The 19,223-nt window shown below is 51.5% G+C and overlaps 1 protein-coding gene across 5 annotated transcripts; it reads left to right on the top strand.

The window, feature by feature from the left end:
* Positions 1-5,258: 5,258 nt before the first annotated feature.
* LOC149346422 (uncharacterized) lies at positions 5,259-16,913 on the top strand. Of its 5 annotated transcripts, none has more exons than XM_089586426.1 (2): positions 5,259-5,762; positions 16,427-16,536. In XM_089586426.1, exons 1-2 carry the CDS (start codon positions 5,541-5,543, stop codon positions 16,487-16,489), a joined length of 285 nt encoding a protein of 94 aa, XP_089442552.1. In that variant the 5' UTR covers positions 5,259-5,540; the 3' UTR covers positions 16,490-16,536. The 5 variants fall into 5 exon arrangements, with proteins under 5 accessions (XP_089442552.1, XP_089442554.1, XP_089442550.1 ...); XM_089586428.1 differs by lacking the exon at positions 16,427-16,536 and adding an exon at positions 9,109-9,766 and having other exon boundaries at positions 5,264-5,762; XM_089586424.1 differs by having other exon boundaries at positions 5,268-5,762; positions 16,422-16,913.
* Positions 16,914-19,223: the final 2,310 nt, after the last annotated feature.

Here is a 19,223-nt window from a genome sequence, read left to right as displayed (position 1 = left end):
CCTTGCATGTGTTGGTGTTATATATTTCGGGTAGTTCCTTTTGTATTGCAGCGGGTTCGGGTACGTATTTGTTTGTAATTGCCTCCAGGCGACTGCCTGAGTTCTGCATAGTTTGTTGTTAGGCTTAGGGGAGGTCCGGCGGGCCAGGTTTGGTTAGGTCACTGAAGTTCGTCCACGTGTCTCTCTCCCCGTCTTCCCGTTGGCTCTCTCCGGCACGGTTTGCTGGACCTTGTGCGGCGGAGGGAGTGACCTCACTGAGGTTGGTGGGGTGCGGGGAGACATCCTCCACGTATGTGGAGAACAAAACTAGCTCGACCTTGTTGTCCGGTGAGCGTTTCAGGTTCTTGATTATTCTGCAGGCTTCCACGGAAATACTCCATTTGGCGTAATTCTTTATGACCTTGCGCGAGTCGCTGACAGCTACCCCGCCATCGGGATCTCATACATGGCGAGTGCGAAGGCTAATTCCTCGGCCACTTCAGCGTGTCGGGACTTTACGCTGATGCAGTGGACAAGCGTTCTGGCAGTGTAGGCGGTCGCAACGTCGTATCGTCGATGATGATATTCGGCAGCGTCCGCGAAGCGCGCTTCCATTGCTTTTCTGTAAGTTCGCAGCAGGGCCGCGGCTTTGGTCTCTCTTCTGCCTTAATTATATGTCGGGTGCACATTTCTCGGGAGTGGGGTGACTTGGATGCCCTCCCTGACGTCCTGGGGGATTATTATGCGAAGCATATTACTAGAGCTACACTACAGCCCGTCGAGCGCGGCGGTGGAGCTACCATTGACCTTTAGCGTGACCTCGTGACACCACGTGACAACATGACGTCACAGCAGAGGAGAGATGGGCTGCCGGCTCGCGCAGTCGGCCGCGGAGGTGGAGGCTCCACATCAGAGGCGCTGCAGCTGACCACGTGACGCTACAGCAGCGGTATAAAGCTGAGCTTGCCTCGCTCTCCGGGCACAAGGGGGAGTATCTGTTCTCGCTTCGGCGAGCGCGGCTTCGGCCGCTTATCTGTTTTTTGAGCAGCGTCCGCTCCGGCGGACGCAGTTGTTGCTGCGACGCGTCTTTTCTTTCCTTTTTCTCTTTCCTCTGATCTTTTAACTCTCCTCTGTCTGCACGTGGCAGCGGTGGTGGCTTGGCTCGAGCCAGTAGCAGGCCCGTGCAATTTCCTTTTCATCCTTCTCTCAGTCACAACAACAACATCTCCGGGCACTTACGAGGCGGCCAGGTGTTGGGATGCCGCCTAGAAGCAGGGCTGATTTGAACGAGAAGCGAAAGCTTCAGCGTGCCACAGAGACCGATGAAGAGCGGGATGAACGTCTGGCTAAGCGGCGTGCTCAATATGCGGCTCGGCGACAACGTTCTACAACAACTGAAGAACAAAGCGAGGACCAACTATTCAACCAAGGAAAGCCATGTATTACCAAGCCTAGCCATCAATATGCTTCGCATCTGACTAGGCTTAACCTTAGCTAAGCCTCAGCCAATTTTATTTGCTTAGGTGGTCGAAACTCATCTAGAGCCCTCCACTAGTACTGCACCTCTTTCTGCCTTGTTTCAATGCCGTCTTCCTCCCTTTCCTCACGGCGCGGTTGATCAACACCACCTAGACGAAGTTCGTCTAGGTGGTGTTGGGTTGATGTGTCGACCGAGAAGTGAGAGTTACTCGGCCTTTTACTCTCCTCAAAAAGTCAAAATTAACATGCACTGACCTCGCACAGTACAGAGAGAGAGAGAGAGAGAGAAAACTTTATTGCACAAGGAATTCGGGGCACGCCCCAGGGTCCCCGCACGACCCCGCTGCACTCAAGTGTATGTTTCTAAGGTCCATAACACTGGCAGCCCGGCCGGTTGCCTGGGAGGACTGGGAGACCCTGCTGTGCTCGGAGGACCCGGCGCACAGTACACGCACCTCTAGCATTTCGTTCTAGCATTCTAGCACACACCTTCGGCGGTAGGCGGGCTTGATTGACCACGATGTGAACGTGAACCTACTGCGTACTGACCCACCAACCCCATATTTCTTCCCCATGCAGCAACTCCACACGTCCCAGCGCAGAAGGCGGCTCTTCCTGCCACATGGGGAGCGGACCATCCACGGATCCTGCGGCTGTAGAGTCAGCTTCCATCTACCGCCCAGGACCACAATCATGTATTCTGACTCTGCGCCCCGGCATGTCGCGCGTGCCAGGTACCGTGCAAGAGCAGAAGGACAATGGCTCTGCATGCACCTGGGAACACACATCGGGGAACGGCTCTGAATGAAGTGCAGCGCGGACTTCGTCAGCCGCCCACATGCACTTCCACGGGACCGGCGGCGACTGCTTGCAGAGCTTCTTTGAGGACCTACTGACTGAGCAAAGCGACCCCGACGAGCGTCTCCGCATGAGTCAACGCCGCCAGCTCAAATAAAGCGCCTTCGCTCTCCCACTAGCGACTAAGCCAGCGCGCCAGGTTGGGACAATTTCGGTATGACACCATAATTCGCCGGAAAATAACGACCGGCAGCGTCGATGCAATAAAAACGTTGGCATTTGTTTATGTTGAAGACTCCATCTTTTAGAGCTGTAGCTATTAGTGCGACGTCTTGGCGAAACTCGGCCTCTGGCCCAGTACCTTCATATCCCTGTACCAACAGCTTCACCGGCGGCGACCCGCACCAGGCTTGGAAAATGTCTCTCTCTCTCTCTCCCTCTCGATGCTGTGGCGGAAAGGTGGAAGATGGGAGTGTAGTGGTAGACCGCTCCGGAACAGTCTCCCTAATAATTGCAGCAACATGGAGATCTTCAACGTCCTTAGACATTGCACAGGCAGTGTATACAGATTGTTCCGTCAAATAATTGGCCATCATTACGTTACTTCCCAATGCGAAATTTGAGCGCAGCACATCAGCTGTTCCAGCTTTTTGATAGATTGAGGCGAATTCGAGGGAGACGTTTACAATTTGACAAGTTTTTATTTTTCACACACATTCCTTCCTCCAGATACACTCCGCTAACTGTTCTTGTTATGAAGGAAGCTTTGTGGTCGGAGAAATAAATATTGGCTGTGGCTTAGCTCTGGTTAAACCTGGAGGATTGAGAAAGCAACATCTGCGCGTAGCCATATATTGTTACGTGAGCTACATTGCCCACAGTCTCGCCGTTTCGCGTGCTCTGGCACAACCATACTGCGCATGCGCGAGGAACAAGTGACGTCACTACACACTGCTGGCGTGACTCGCCGCGCACGCTCACTTTCCTTTCCTTTAAATGCTCTGAGTGTAAAATGTTAACGCCAACGCCAATGAACACCTTGAACGCCCATGGCCTATGGCTTCAGCGCCGCGTTTCTGGCCCAACCGTTGTCAATCCGTGCAGCTCAACATCGCCCTACGTACCTATAAGCACCATTCAGGCGTCCGCTGACCCAGGGAGCCATTATGAGCACCTACTTTCCTTAAAATAATCGGATTGTAAAACATGGTCAACGAAGTAAGACATGATGTTGGGCTAGTCGGTTCATGGTAAGAGCGACGCCAATGGTCAACGCCAACGCCAATGAACACAACGAACGCCGCAGGCCTATGGCTTCGGCGCCGCGTTTCTGGCTCAACGTTGTCAATTCCAACGCATGCAGCGCACATCTGTCCCTCCCGCCACGTAGCTTAAAGCACGATTGAGGTGTCCACTGCTCCAAGAGGGCATTTAGGCGCCTTCCCTCTGGTGTCCACAGAGATGTGTGAGACACATAGTACGCCATTTCCTTTCCTCAGAAACCAATTTGCCCATTTTGCCCTCTGCCTTCCAAGGTCCCGCTCCATTAGTTTCGCAGCTTAAAGTGCGTACAACGGACAACGGCGACGGCGACGCCGGGAAATGCAGGAACGGGCGCCCAAGAGCCGCGCTCTAAAAGCCGTCGGCGTCGTAGTGGTTGTCGGCACCGCGCGTCGGAAAAAAATCAGCCCTTCGCTTACGGTGCGTTTCAGGTAATTACTGATTTGTTAAAATTATTGCGCCATTTTCTTTGCTCAAGAATGCGTTGCGATCAGTGTTTCCAACGGCCATGTTGTCGCGCCGAAAGTGCGATGGCGTTCTGTGGACTGCCTGACGGCGCTGCAACGCACTGTCACGTTCCAGTCTTAAAGGCGAATGTACTCCAATTTTTTCTGCATATTCGTACTTCTCAAGTTTTTACGGGAACTCTTGTACACATGGTACGTTAAACTGTGAGATCATGGAGAAAATTCATTGGCGGATAAGCACAGAAGCTTCCTCGCGTCGACAGGCATCATATCTGCCGATGAAAACCCAGCAAACGATCACGGCAATTGCGAAATTTAAAATTCAAGGGGGCACTTTGTTGACCTAAAGTGCGGTGAGGCGAAAGCCTTAATCGCGGTGTTGCTGCTTGTTTCACTCATGTGTGGTTACGGTGTTAAGCTTCGCCTCTAAGAGTGGAACGGGACAGCGTCTTGCAACAGTCCACAGAACGCCATCGCCCGTTCGGCTCTACGCCTTGCTCGTCCGTAAATTGGTTTCTGAGGAAAGGAAATGTATCTGTCTCGCATATCTCGGTGGACACCTGGACCTCGCGTAAGGGATGGGAGGAAGATGGGAGTGAACGATGACAGCGTATTCACTAGACGCGCCTTTGTTCATTCCAAACCATGGAGCTGGCATGGCGGAAGCGTGCTCGTCTCGCACAACGGAGACCCTGGTTCGGTCCCCAACTCGACCAATTTCCTACTCGGCTTTATTTGTTTCTCTGGTCGTACTAGAAAGGTTAATTAGGCTAATTAGTTAATTAATCAATTAACTAAACTCAGTCCCACTTATTGGAGCATCACTATACCATTCCTCTAATTGGTTGCATGGTTACTACCGAAAGTACAATTGGCCCCGTTTGAAATTCCCGCACTGTGGCGTCGCAACCATTTCGACCAATTGAAAAGCGTGACATTTCTGTCGACAACTCCTGCTACAACGATGAGGCATTAAAGGGTTCCGCCTTAAAACATAGACGGGGTAACCAATATACAAAACTAGTGTGCGGGCAATGTGACACTCTGCGGTCCAGCGACCGCTGTGACGACCAACAAGGTCCGGAGCAGCGAGTTCAACGGGCGGCTGTGGCGAGGCAAGACCTGGACTGAGGACAACCTACCACTGTTTAGAAATTGTTCGGTTTAGAAGTGGACGAAGTCGACAGGGAAGACTCCTAGGGATGCAACCAAGGAGAGCCCATGCTATTGTACGAGGCTAACAACAACAACAACATCTCTCAAGATACCCCAAAACCGCAGAAACACGAAGAACTAACAATAAAGTGATTCCTTCCCTGCGCTGGCAGCCTACGAACGCATAACGCTTGTTAACAGCGAAAGCTCCCGTTACGGGCGTTTCATGAATGTTTTTATTTTTTAGTTGTGTCTTCTCTTTCCTCCGTCGCGCATTTCTTCTTCTTTAGTACAGCTCGTGAATTGCGTCATATCAGTCACGTGGTCACCACATTCGCCGCCGTCCGCTCGTGTCGCGCTCGTGCCACCGTCCGTATAAGGATGCCTCGGCGCAGCGTTCGTGGCCACTCGTCCTCCCCACCAATCTCTCGCTGCCACGTCGGCCGCAGCACCTTCGTCGGCGACGCAGCATTGCCGGGTATCGAGCGTTGCAGGAAGAAGACCGGTGGCATCCATGGCCCCGCAGCTCACCGCCTCGCTCCTCCTCATTGCCATGGCTCCTTCCCCGACAGCTTCGACTCTGATGACCTGTCCTCTGTGGAGGTGAGCCCCGACTTCCTGCCAACAGCCGCAGTTCTACTAGAATTAATGGTGCCTGCTGGTCGTCCGGCTCCAGGCAACGATGTTCGGAAATAGTCGTGAAATCGGAAGCGCCGGCAGTGTGCTGTCCCTCCGCACGAAGCACAGGTCGCAGTTTTCGATGGCGGCGAGAGCTGCTTCCAATGATCAGGACGAACAGATGAAAAGAGCGCTGACGCAGTAACCTTCACGCTCCATTTATATGTATGATCGATCAACTTAATTACTCCTTTTCTGCGTGACATTAACAAAGTAAGAAAAATTACCGACGATTACGTTACTTCCTAATGCGAAATTTGAGCGCAGCAAATAAGCTGTTTCACCTTTTCGATAGATTGAGGCAAAGAAATCGAGCAACACATGTATGCGCTATCACAGAATTTTTTTTTTATTTTTCACACGTATTCCTTTAACAAAGACTCCACTAACAGTTCTTGACAGTCATGAAGGAAGCTTTGTGGTCGGAGAAATAGAGCGATATATGTTCGAATTGGTACACCAATGCTTGATTCTCAAAGACGAGATCTATACAAGTGCCTCGCGAGGTTGTCACAGCCGTGGGACGCGGAACGGGATGTTCTCCCGCATAAGTGTTAGGAAATTGCTGTTTGTCTTTATGTCAACATTAAAGTCCCCCACTACTAACATCGGTGTGGATCGATGGACGGTTAATGCGAGTTGCAGGAAGTGCACGACGTCTTTCGTGAGTGCGGTATGGGCGAAGTAGGCAGCTACTACCAGCAAGCCGTTGGGCAACTTTGCGGCGCACAGTTCGCCAACTTCATGTGACGTGCCAAACATTTCGACTGGTATTGCAGAGAGACCTGTGCGCAAGTAGATAGCGACTCCCGCCGCTCTGTTGTGGTCTCTGCGAGCACCACAGCAGTATAGGAAATCTATGATTTCGAGAGGCTCTTCGGGATCCATCCAGGTTTCAGCAAAGCAAAGTAGAGAGGAATGGCGCAGAATGTGATCGTGGTGTACGTCCTTGGCATGTGCGGCAAGAGAGCGTACGTTAAGAATGTGGTTGTGAATGATGAATGAAGTGCTGCCAGCGAATGACGCGTCCATTGGCTGTCTGTGTGTGTTACTGATGTGTGGTTAACATGTTAAGCTTCGCCTGTGAGAGTGGAACGCGACAGCGTCTTGCAACGCTGCCAGGAGTCCACAGAACGCCATCGCCAATTCGGCTGTACGCCTTGCTGGACGGTAAATTTATTTTTTGAGGAAAGGAAATGTATCTCTCTCGCATATCTGGGTGGACACCTGCACCTCGCCGTAAGGGAAAGGGGGAAGATGGGAGTGAACGAAGACGCCGTATTAGCTAGACGCGCCTTTGTTCATTCCAAACCATTCAGCTGGCATCACGGAGTGGCTAGCGTGCTCGTATCGCACTCCGGAGACCCTGGTTCGATTCCCCAACTCGACCAATTTCGTTCTCGGTTTTATTGATTTATGCGGTCTAACTAGAAAGGTTAATTAGGCTATTTCATATTTATATTATTGTATTTCTATCCATCGTGTTCTGTCATTCACCTGTCAATTGTTGGAACTGTCTAGGATGTTCGACACAACGTATATGAAACGAGCAACGTCTTACTGAGTGGGGAAGTGCGTGGTGGTGGAGGGAACGCGGCTTCGTACTTATGTTTTTTTCAGCAGCGTCTCCTTCCGCGGACGCTGTTGTCGCTGCGGCGCGCGTTTTTCTTTTCTTTTCTTTTCTTCTGACCTCTTCATTCTCCTCTATATTAATTAGGCTAATTGATTAATTAAGCAATTAACTAAACTCAGTCCAACTTAGTTGCAGCATCACTATACGATCCCTTTGATTGGTTGCATGGTTACTAGCCAAAGTACAATTGGCCCCATTTGAAATTCGCGCACTGTGACGTCACGAGCATTTCGACCAATTGGAAAGCGTGACATTGGGGGCGGAGCTGGTTACGAGGCCGACGCCGACGACGACGCGAAACCCAGGAACGGACGCCAAAGAGCTGCGCTCTAAAAACTAGAGGACGCTTAAGCTTCGCCTTTTAGAGTGGAACGCGACAGTGTTGCAGCACTGACAGGCAGTCCACCGAACGCCATCGCCCGCTCGGCGCGACCCTTGCCCGTTGCATACAGCCTCGAACGCATATTTCAATTTTTTCTTCAATTGTTTCAATTATTTGACCAGTTGCACACTCTTTTTACCATCATCGAGCACTCGCTTTTCATTCTCAGCATTTCGACACCTTTGAACACCCCCTTTTTCCAATTTTTGTATCTCTCATTTCTGTAATCAATTACAATATCATTAACTTGTCATCGCCTATTGCACACCAGCCAATCATCGGTCACTAGAGCCACAAATTACCATACGATTTATTATACGCAGCCCCAAATATTTCCGACACGCGGAGCCTAATATGCCGCCGGAATTTCGACCGCGCGAGCTGCATACGCTGTCGCATTAAACTTTTCATATACATGCGTTCCGCGATGAACAACTAGTGCCATCGTTGTGGTGAGCGAAAAGTATCATGCTTTGCCTGCTGGCTTAATACGTGATACGTTTGCCATGAGCTTCATTAAATAAGTTCTTATGCGTGGCGGCACAATGTTGCCGTCTGCTGCCTTTGTTTACTCGACCACAAAATAAGCGCGCAGTAACTCGCCATCCTTCATTTTTTTAAGCGGTCTACTGAGCTGGAGTACCCGGGTTCGAACGCGACCGCGGCGGCCGCGTTTCGGTGGAGGCAAAGCGCAAAAGGCGCCCGTGTGCTGTGCGATGTCTGTGCACGTTGAAGATCCCCAGGTGGTGGAAATTATTCCGGAGAACTCCTCTACCGCACCTCTTTGATTCTTCTTTCACTGCCACCTTCCTCCCTACCCTTACTGCGAGGTTAGAGTGTTCATCGAGATGTGAGACAATTACGCGCCATACATAGCGTGGCATGAAATGGAATACACTGCTACAGCTGACTCATTTCTCCATTTCTGCACCGTCATTCTTCGCCTTTTCCTCATTTTTTTTATGTAATCATTGATTTATAAACTGTAATCACTCTAAGCACTTGACTGGGTTCCAAAGGGCTGTCACACTAACGGCTGACCTGAGTCAGCGTAGTAGTGCTCGGTGCATGCAACGCTCGATAGCACGCCATTTGACGTGGGAAAGAGACACTGTACGCTTATAGCTGTCGATGTGACGAAGCGTCCGTTTTCCGAGCACACACCGGCGGTGGTAGGCGGGCATGAGTGGCCACGATGTGAACGTGAATCTACTGCGTATACTGACCCACCAACCTCGTATTTCTTCCCCATGCAGCAACTCCACACGTCCCAGCGCTGAAGGCCGCTCGAGTACATCCTGCCACATGGGGAGCGGACCATCCACGGATCCTGCATGCGGCTGTGGAGTCAGCTTCCATCTACCGGCCAGGACCGCAATCATGGATTATGACTGTACCCCCCCGCATGTTGCGTTTGCCAGCTACCATGCAAGAGCAGAAGGACAATGGTTCTGCACCTGGGCACGCACATCGGGGAGCGGCTCTGAATGAAGTGCAGCGCGGACCTGGTCAGCCACGCACATATGCACTTCCAAGGCACCGGCGGCGACTGCCTGCAGGGCTTCTGCGAGGAGCCATTGGCGCAGAAGAGGGACTGTGACGAGCATCTCAGCTTGAGGCAAACCCGTCGTGTGCTTCACTATCCAGCGACTGCGGCAGCACCCCAATATGGGACAATTTCGATACGACGCCATAATTCGCCGGAAAATGACGACCGGCAGCGTCGATGTAATAAAAAAGTTATTTGTTTATGTTGAAGCCTCCATATTTTAGAGCGGTAGCTGTTAGTCCGACGTCTTGGCGAAACTCTGCCTCTGATCCAGCACCTTCAGATCCCTGTACCAACCGTTTCACCGGCGGCGACCCGCAGCATGCTTGGAAAATGTCTCTCTCTGACGGAAAGGTGGAATACGGGAGTGGAGTGGTAGAGCACTCAGGAATAGTCTCCCTAATTTCAGCATCATGGAGATCTTCAACACAGGCACTGTACACAGCTTGTTCCGTCAAATAATTGGCCATCATTACGTTACTTCATAATGCGAAATTTGAGCGCAGCACATCAGCTGTTTCAGCTTTTTGATAGATTGAGGCTAATTCGAGGAAGACGTTTACAATTAGACAAGTTTTTATTTTTCACACACATTCCTTCCTCAAGAAACACTCCGCTAACTGTTATTGTTATGAAGGAAGCTTTGTGGCAGAAGGAATAAAATAATTGCCTGTAGTTTACCTCTGGTTGAACCTGGAGGATTGCGAAAGCAACATCTGCGCGCAGCCATGTATTGTTGCGTGAGCTACATTGCCCACAGTCTCACCGTTTCGCGTGCTCTTGCACTGCCATACTGCGCATGCGCGAGGAACAAGTGACGTCACTACACACAGCTGGCATGCCTCGCCGCGCACGATCACTTCCCTTCCCTTTCCATAAAATGATCGGAGTGTAAAACGTTAACGCCAACGCCAATGAACACCTTGAACGCCCATGGCCTATGGCTTCAGTGCCGCGTTTCTGGCACAACGTTGTCAATGCCAACGCATGCAGCGCACATCTGTCCCTCCCGCCACGTATCTTAAAGCACGATTGAGGTGTCCACCGTTCCAAGAGGGCATTTAGGCGCCTTCCCTCTGGTGTCCACGAGATGTGTGAGACACATAGTGCGCCATTTCCTTTCCTCAGAAACCAATTTGCCCATTTTGCCCTCTGCTTTCCAAGGTCCTGCTCCATTCGTTTCGCAGCTTAAAATGCGTACAACGGACAACAGCGACGGCTCGAAATGCAGCAACGGGCGCCAAAGAGCCGCCCTTCCCTTACGGTGCGGTTGAGGTGATTACCTAGATGTTACAATTATTAAGGCGAAAGCCTTTAATGCCTCATACTGTCGTTAGCAGACGCTGTCGGCAGCGTGTGCCGACAGACGCGTCAGCAGCGACGTCGACAGACGCGTCGGCAGCCGTGCCGACAGACGCGTCGGCAGCCGAGTCGACAGACGCGTCGCAGCCGTGTCGACGGACGCGTCGTCTGATTTGTCCGCCTTTGGGCGTCACTGCTTAAAAAATGGCTGAGGCTTAGCTTAGGTTAAGCCCCGTCAGATGCGAAGCATATTGTCGCCGAGTTGCATATCGAGCACGCCGCTTGGTTAGACGTTCTTCGCGCTCTTCATCAGTCTCTGTAGCACGCCACAACTTTTGCTTCTCATTCCAACGAGCAGCCCTGTCTCCAGGAGGTATCTCCATCCCGTGTACGCCTAGCAGAGGCAGGCGCACCCCCTTGTATACCGCCGCTCTAGCATCACGTTTTCACTACAGCGCACCTAGCGGCAGAAGCAGGAAACACATTGGTCGCAACGCCTCGCGCAACGGCGCGAGCTAGGCCAATACCTCCTAGAAAGACTTCTAGGAGGTATTGGCTGGGCCCCCGTTTCTCATCTGCTGTGAAGCCACGCACCACGTGGTCATCCTTGGTCACGACGCCTCGCGCGACGGCGCGACTTGGGCCCCCGTTTTCCATCTGCTGTGACGTCACGCATCACGTGGTATGACATGGAGGTCACGAAAGGTCAATGGTAACGACACCGCTGCGCTCGAGGAGCTGGGTTGGGCTATTTTAGTATGCTTCGCATAAAAGAAACTGCGCCGAGGGTGGGAATCGAACCAGAGCCTTTGGCATTTCAAGCGGAGACGCTGCCACTCTCCACGAAGGCTCAAGGATCGGGCATGAATAAAGGCGCATCTAGGGAATGCATGGCTTTCATAAATGAAATAAATGGAATAAAGTGGAGAGGAAAAATAAAAATAAGCAAATAAACAAAAATAATAACGAAATAAAAATACGATATTAAAATAAAGATAAAAACAATAAAAATAAGAAAAGAACAAAAATAAAAAATAAAAACCAAAATGTTAAAAATATAAAATGAATAAAAACAAACAGCGCAGGAAACGTTTTCGCCTTGCAGCACTTTAGAGAGCCAAAGTGCCCCCTGAATTTTTGTCTGCTTTAACCGTCCTGTGACCGTTCTTAAGATCCTATTGCGCCATTCGCTCAAAAATGCGTTGCGATCAGTGTTTCCAACGGCCATGGCGTCGCGCCGAAAGTGCGATGGCATTCCGTGGACTGCCTGACGGCGCTGCAACGCACTGTCGCGTTCCACTCTCGAAAGCGAATGTTCTGCAATTTTTTCTGCATCTTTGTACTTGTGAAGTTTTCACGGGAATTCTCCCTTGTACACATGGTGCGTTAAACTGTAAGGTCAAGGAGAAAAATCACTGACGGATAAGCACTGAAACTTCCTCGCGTCGACAGGCATCATATCTGCCGACGCAAACCCAGCAAACGATCACGTCAATGGCGAAATTTAAAATTCATGGGGGCACTTTGTTGACCTAGAGTGCGGAGAGGCGGAAGCCTTAATCGCGGTGTTGCTGCTTGTGTCACTGATGTGTGGTTACTTCGCCTCTAAGAGTGGAACGGAACAGCGTCTTGCAACGCTGCCAGGGAGTCCACAGAACGCCATCGCCCGTTCGGCTCTACGCCTTGCTCGTCCGTAAATTGGTTTCTGAGGAAAGTAAATGTATCTGTCTCGCATATCTCGGTGGACACCTGGACCTCGCGTAACGGATGGGAGGAAGATGGGAGTGAACGATGAAAGCGTATTCACGAGACGCGCCTTTGTTCATTCCAAACCATGGAGCTGGCATGGCGGAGTGGTTAGCGTGCTCGTCTCGCACTCCGGAGACCCTGGTTCGGTCCCCAACTCGACCAATTTCCTACTCGGCTTTATTTATTTCTGTGGTCGTACTAGAAAGGTTAATTAGGCTAATTAGTTAATTAAGCAATTAACTAAACTCAGTCCCACTTGGAGCATCACTATACCATTCCTCTAATTGGTTGCATGGTTACTAGCCAAAGTACAATTGGCCCCGTTTGAAATTCCCGCACTGTGGCGTCGCAACCATTTCGACCAATTGAAAAGCGAGACATTTCTGTCGACAACTCCTGCTTACAACGATCAGGCATTAAAGGCTTCCGCCTTAAAACAGAGACGTGGTCCCCAATATACAAAACTAGTGTGCGGGCAATGTGACACTCTGCGGTCCAGCGACCGCTGTGAAGACCAACAAGGACCGGAGCAGCGAGTTCAACGGGCGGCAGTGGCGAACGCAGACCTGGACTGAGGACAACCTACCGTTGTCCGAGGGTTCACGAACCGGAGGGCGGGTTTGCCGGTGGAACCCTTCAGCACGCCAGAATCTTACGGCGAGGCAATGAAGGCGTTGTTGGGAGCGCGCAAGAAGTACTCGGCTCCGGCGGATATCCTCGACAGAGAGCAGGCCACCACGCTCAGACGACTACAAACAGACACTTACCCAAGCAGAGCCATGTATCACAAAATGTGGCCGAACAGATACGCGAAAGAGTGCGTGTGGTGTGGGGGCTACGCCACAACGTACCACGCCACCTGGGGCTGCGAAAAAAGCCCTTTACTACCAAAGGTAAATAGCCCTAGTCTAGAGCAGTGGGAGGCCCTCCTGGCTGACTCCGACCCGAGCACACAGCTCATGCTGGTGACGAGGGCCAAGGCAGCGGCGGAGGCCAACGGGATCCTGGACTAGGGAAGACCGACCACTGAAGCTCCACATCTATCTATCCCCATCCCCCTACTCCCTAACTCTTCCTTCTGAAAAAAAAAATAAAAATAAATGTTTTCACTACTACACTACCACTGTTTAGAAATGGTTTGGTTTAGAAGTGGACGAAGTCGACAGGAAAGACTCCTAGGGATGCAACCAAGGAGAGCCCGTGCTATTGTACGAGGCTAACAACAACAACAACATCTCTCAAGATAGCCCAAAACCGCAGAAACACGAAGAACTAACAATAAAGTTATTCCTTCCCTGCGCTGGTAGCCTACGAACGCATAACGCTTGTTAACAGCGAAAGCTCCCGTTACGGGCGTTTCATGAATGTTTTTCTTTTTTAGTTCTGTCTTCTGGCCGCCGCGGTGGCTCAGCGGTTATGGTGCTCGGCTGCTGTCCCGAAAGACGCGGGTTCGATCCCGGCCGCGGCGGCTAGAATTTCTTTGGAGGAGAAATTCTAGAGGCCCGTGTACTGTGCGATGTCAGTGCACGTTAAAGAACCCCAGGTGGTCGAAATTTCCGGAGCCCTCCACTACGGCGTCTCTCATAGCCTTAGTTGCTTTGGGACGTTAAACCACATAAACCAAACCAAACCAGTTCTGTCTTCTCTTTCCTCCGTCGCGCATTCCGTCTTCTTTAGTATCGCTCGTGAATTACGTCACATCAGTCACGTGGTCACCACATTCGCCGCCGTCCGCTCGTGTCGCGCACGTGCCCCCGTCCGTACAAGGGTGCCTCGGTGCAGCGTTCGTGGCCACTCGTCCGCCCCACCAGTCTCGCTGCCACGTCGGCCGCTGCCACGTCATCGTTGGCGACGCAGCAGTGCCGGGTATGGAGCGTTGCAGGAAGAAGACCGGTGGCATCCATGGCCCCGCAGCTCACCGCCTCGCTCCCCATTGCCATGGCTCCTTCCCCGACAGCTTCGACGCTGACCTGTACTCTGGAGGTGAGCCCCGACTTCCTTCCAACAACGGCAGGCAGTGCTACTGCACGCAATGGTGCCTGCTCGTCGACCGGCGTGTATTAGCTTCAGGCGACGATGCTCGGACGTGTAGTAGTGGCATCGGAAGCGCGGATATTGCGCAGTCCCTCCGGACGAAGAACAGAACGCAGTTGTCTGAACGACGACGAGAGAAGCTTCCAATACTCAGAAAGAACTGGTTTGGTTTGGTTTATGGGGTTTAACGTCCCAAAGCGACTAAGGCTATGAGAGACGCCGTAGTGGAGGGCTCCGGAAATTTCGACCACCCGGGGTTCTTTAACGTGCACTGACATCGCACAGTACACGGGCTTCTAGAATTTCTCCTCCAAAGAAATTCTAGCCGCCGCGGCCGGGATCGAACCCGCGTCTTTTGGGTCAGCAGCCGAGCACCATAACCGCTGAGCCACCGTGTTTTTTTCACCAGAAAGAACTGGTGAAAAAAAGCGCAGACGCAGTAACGTCCACGCTCCATTTATATGTATGCTCGGCCTACTTAATTACTCATTTTGTACATGACATTAACAGGGGGAAAAAAACTAGAGGACGCCAAGCTTCGCCTTTAAGACTGGAACGCGACAGTGTGTTGCAACGCTACCAGGGAGTCCACGGAACGCTATCGCCCGTTCGGCGCGACGCCTTCCCTGGAAACACCTTTAAACGCATATTTCATTTTTCTTTAATTGTTTCAACTAATAATTTGATGAATTACGCACTATAAATTTTCTTAATTACCATCATCAAGCACTCCATTTTCATTCTGAAAATTTTGACATGTTTGAACACCCCCTTTTCTCAGTTTTTTCATCTCTTTCATTTCTTTGATGAATTAAAATGGCGTCATCAACTTGTCATCACTATCACGCATCAAGCAATCATTAATCGCCAGAACCACAGATTACCATGATTTTTTACGTCCCCCCACCCTCGATTATTTCCGACACGCGGTGCCGACTACGCCGACGGCTTTTTAATTAAAGACCGTACGAGCAGTATACGCTTTCGCGTTGATATGCTTTCCGCGATGAAAAACTTCTGCCTTCGTTGTGGTGAACGACAAATATATAATATTTTACTCCTGGCTTATTGCATGATACGTTTGCCATGAACTTGATTAAATAATTTCTTATTCCTTTCGGGCCCCGCCGCGGTGGCTCAGTGGTTGCGGCGCTCGGCTGCTGGCCTGAAAGACGTGGGTTCGATCCCGGCCGCGGCGGCCGAATTTCGATGGAGGCGAAATTCTAGAGGCCCGTGTACTGTGCGATGTCTGACAGTGCACGTTAAAGAACCCCAGGTGGTCGAGATTTCCGGACCCCTTCACTACGGCGTCCCTCATAGCCTGAGTCAGTTTAGGCAATACCTCCTAGAAAGACTCTTTCCTTTCTAGGAGGTATTGGTTTAGGACGTTAAACCCCCATAAACCAACTATCCCTTTCGGCACAATGTCGCTTTCTGATGCCTTTGTTTACTCGACCACAAAATAAACGCGCAGTAACACTGTATTTTTTTAAGCGCACTACTGAGCCCGAGAACCCGGGTTCGAACGCGAACGCAATCGCGGCGACCGCTTTCCGTTGGAGGCGAAACACGAAAGGCACCCGTGTGCTGTGCGACGTCAGTGCACGTTGAGGATCCCCAGGTGGTGGAAATTACTCCGGAGCGCTCCGCTACCGCGTCTCTTTACTTTGATTCTATTACACTAACGGCTGAGCTGAGTCAGCGCAGTAGTTAGTACTCGGAACATGCACCGCTTGATATCTCACCATTTGACGTGGGAAAAAAGACTGAGACTGTACGCTTATAGTTGTCGATGTGACCAAGCATCTGTTTACTACGCACACACCGGCGGTGGTAGGCGGCCTTTTGAGTGGCCACTATGTGAACGTGAACCTACTGCGTACTGACCCACCAACCCCGTATTTCTTCCCCTTGCAGCAACTCCACACGTCCCAGCGCAGAAGGCGGCTCGAGTACGTCCTGCCACATGGGGAGCGGACCATCCACGGATCCTGCGGTTGTAGAGTCAGCTTCCATCTTCCGCCCGTGACCGCAACCATGTGTTTTGCCTGTACGCCCCGGCATGTCGCGCGTGCCAGGAACCGTGCAAGAGCAAAAGGACGATGGTTCTGCACGTGAGCAAACACATGAGGGAGCGGCTCTCAATGAAGTGCAGCGCGGACTTCGTCAGCCGCGCACACATGCACTTCCACGGGACCGGCGGCGACTGCCTGCAATGCTTCTGCGAGGAGCTACTGACTGAGCAAAGCGACCCCGACGAGCGTCTCCGCCTGAGTCAACGGCGCCAGCGTCATATATAGCGCCTTCGCTGTCCCACTAGCGACTAAGCCAGCGGGCGAAGTTGAAACAATTACGATACGACGCCATAATTCGCCCGAAAATAACGACCGGCAGCTTCGATGCAATAAAAACGTTGGTATTTGTTTATGTTGAAGCCTCCATGTTTTGAAGCGGTAGCTGTTAGTGCGATGTCATGGCGAAACTCGGCCTCTGGCCCAGCACCTTCAGATCCATGCACCAACAATTTCACCCGCGGCGACCCGCACCAGGCTTGGAAAATGCGTTTCTCTCTCTCTCTCTCTCTCTCAATGCTGTGACGGAAAGGTGGAAGATGGGAGTGTAGTGGTAGACCACCTCGGAACAGTCTCCCTAATAATTGCAGCAACATGGAGATCTTCAACGTCCTTAGACATCGCGCAGGCAATGTATACAGATCGCTCGGTCAATACATTGCCGACCATTACGTTACTTCCTAATGCGAAATTTGAGCGCAGCACATCAGCTGTTTCAGCTTTTTCATAGATTGAGACGAATTCGAGGAAGACTTGTTTACAATTAGACAACTTTTTTTTTTCACACGCATTCCCTCCTCAAGACACTCTCCGCTAACTGTTCTTGTTAAGAAGGAAGCTTTGTGGTCGGAAAAATAAGAAAAAATTAGCTGTGGTTCAGCTCTGGGTGAACCTGGAGGATTGGGAAAGCAACATCTGCGCGTAGCCATATATTGTTGCGTGAGCTACATTGCCCACAGTCTCGCCATTTTGCGCGCTCTAGCGCGACGATACTGCGCATGCGCGAGGAGCAAGTGAGATCACTACGCACAGCTGGCGTGGCTTCTCCGTGCGCGCTCACCTTCCTTTCTTTAAAATGATCGGTGTGTAAAATGTTGACAACGCAAATGCCAATGAACACAATGAACGCCGATGGCCTATAGCTTCAGCGCCGCGTTTCTGGCACAACCTTGTCAATGCGTGCAGCTCACATCTCTCATAACCCCACGTACCTATAAGCCCGATTCAGGCGTCCGCTGACCCAGGGAGCCATTATGAGCACCTCCTTTCCTTAAAATAATCGGAGTGTAAAACATGGTCAACGCCAACGCCAATGAACACAACGAACGCCACAGGCCTATGGCTTCAGTGCCGCGTTTCTGGCAAAACGTTGTCAATGCCAACGCATGCAGCGCACATCTGTCCCTCCCGCCACGTAGCCTAAAGCACGATTGAGGTGTCCACTGCTCCGAGAGGGCAATTAGGCGCCTTCCCTCTGGTGTCCACCGAGATGTGTGTGACACATAGTGCGCCATTTTCTTTCTTCAGAAACCAATTTGCCCATTTTGCCCTCTGCTTTCCAAGGTCCCGCTCCATTCGTTTCGCAGCTTAAAGTGCGTACAGCGGACAACGGCGACGGCGACGCCACGAAATGTATAGGAACGGGCCCCAAAGAGCCGCGCTCTAAAACCCGTCGGCGTCGTAGTAGTCGGCACCGCGCGTCGGAAAAAATCCGCCCTTCCCTTACGGTGCGGTTCAGGTGATTACCGAGGTGTTACAATTATTGCGCCACTTTGTTTGCTGAAAAATGTGTTGCGTTTAGTGTTTCCAACGGCCATGGCGTCGCGCCGAAATTGCGATGGCGTTCCGTGGACTGCCTGGCGGCGCTGCAACGCACTGTCGCGGTCCAGTCTTAAAGGCGAATGTTCTCCAATTGTTATGCGAAGCATACTACTTTAGCTACCACTTCAGCCCTTCACCGTGGTTATGCGCCTCTAAATCACGTGATACATGACGTCACACCACGTGACACGATGACGTCACGACAGTAGAGAAACGGGGGCCCACCTCGCGCCGTCGCTGTGGTTGTGCGCCTCCAAATCACGTGATACATGACGTCACACCACGTGACACGATGACGTCACGACAGTGGAGAAACGGGGGCCCACCTCGCGCCGTCGCTGTGGTTGTGCGCCTCCAAATCACGTGATACATGACGTCACACCACGTGACACGATGACGTCACGACAGTGAAGAAACGGGGGCCCACCTCGCGCCGTCGCTGTGGTTGTGCGCCTCCAAATCACGTGATACATGACGTCACACCACGTGACACGATGACGTCACGACAGTGGAGAAACGGGGGCCCACTTCGCGCCGTCGCTGTGGTTGTGCGCCTCCAAATTACGCGACACGATGATGCTTCGCATTCTCCAGGCTTAATCAAGTTAAGCCTCAGCCTTTTTCTGCATCTTTGTACTCAAGTTTTCACTGGAGTTCTCCCTTGTACACATGGTACGTTAAAGTGTAAGGTCAAGGAGAAAATTCACTGGCGGATAAGCACAGAAACTTCCTCGCGTCGACAGGCATCATGGCTGCCGATGCAAACCCAGCAAACGATCACGGCAATGGCGAAATTTAAAAATTCGTGGGGCACTTTGACTGTCTAAAGTGCGTAGAGGCGAAA

This window comes from Amblyomma mixtum, chromosome 4 (genome assembly GCF_055824585.1).
Source record: "Amblyomma mixtum isolate Tamu chromosome 4, ASM5582458v1, whole genome shotgun sequence".
Classification (NCBI taxonomy): Eukaryota; Metazoa; Arthropoda; class Arachnida; order Ixodida; family Ixodidae; genus Amblyomma; species Amblyomma mixtum.
Note: the sequence above shows the minus strand (reverse complement) of the source record. Positions and strands in the feature narration are given on the sequence as shown.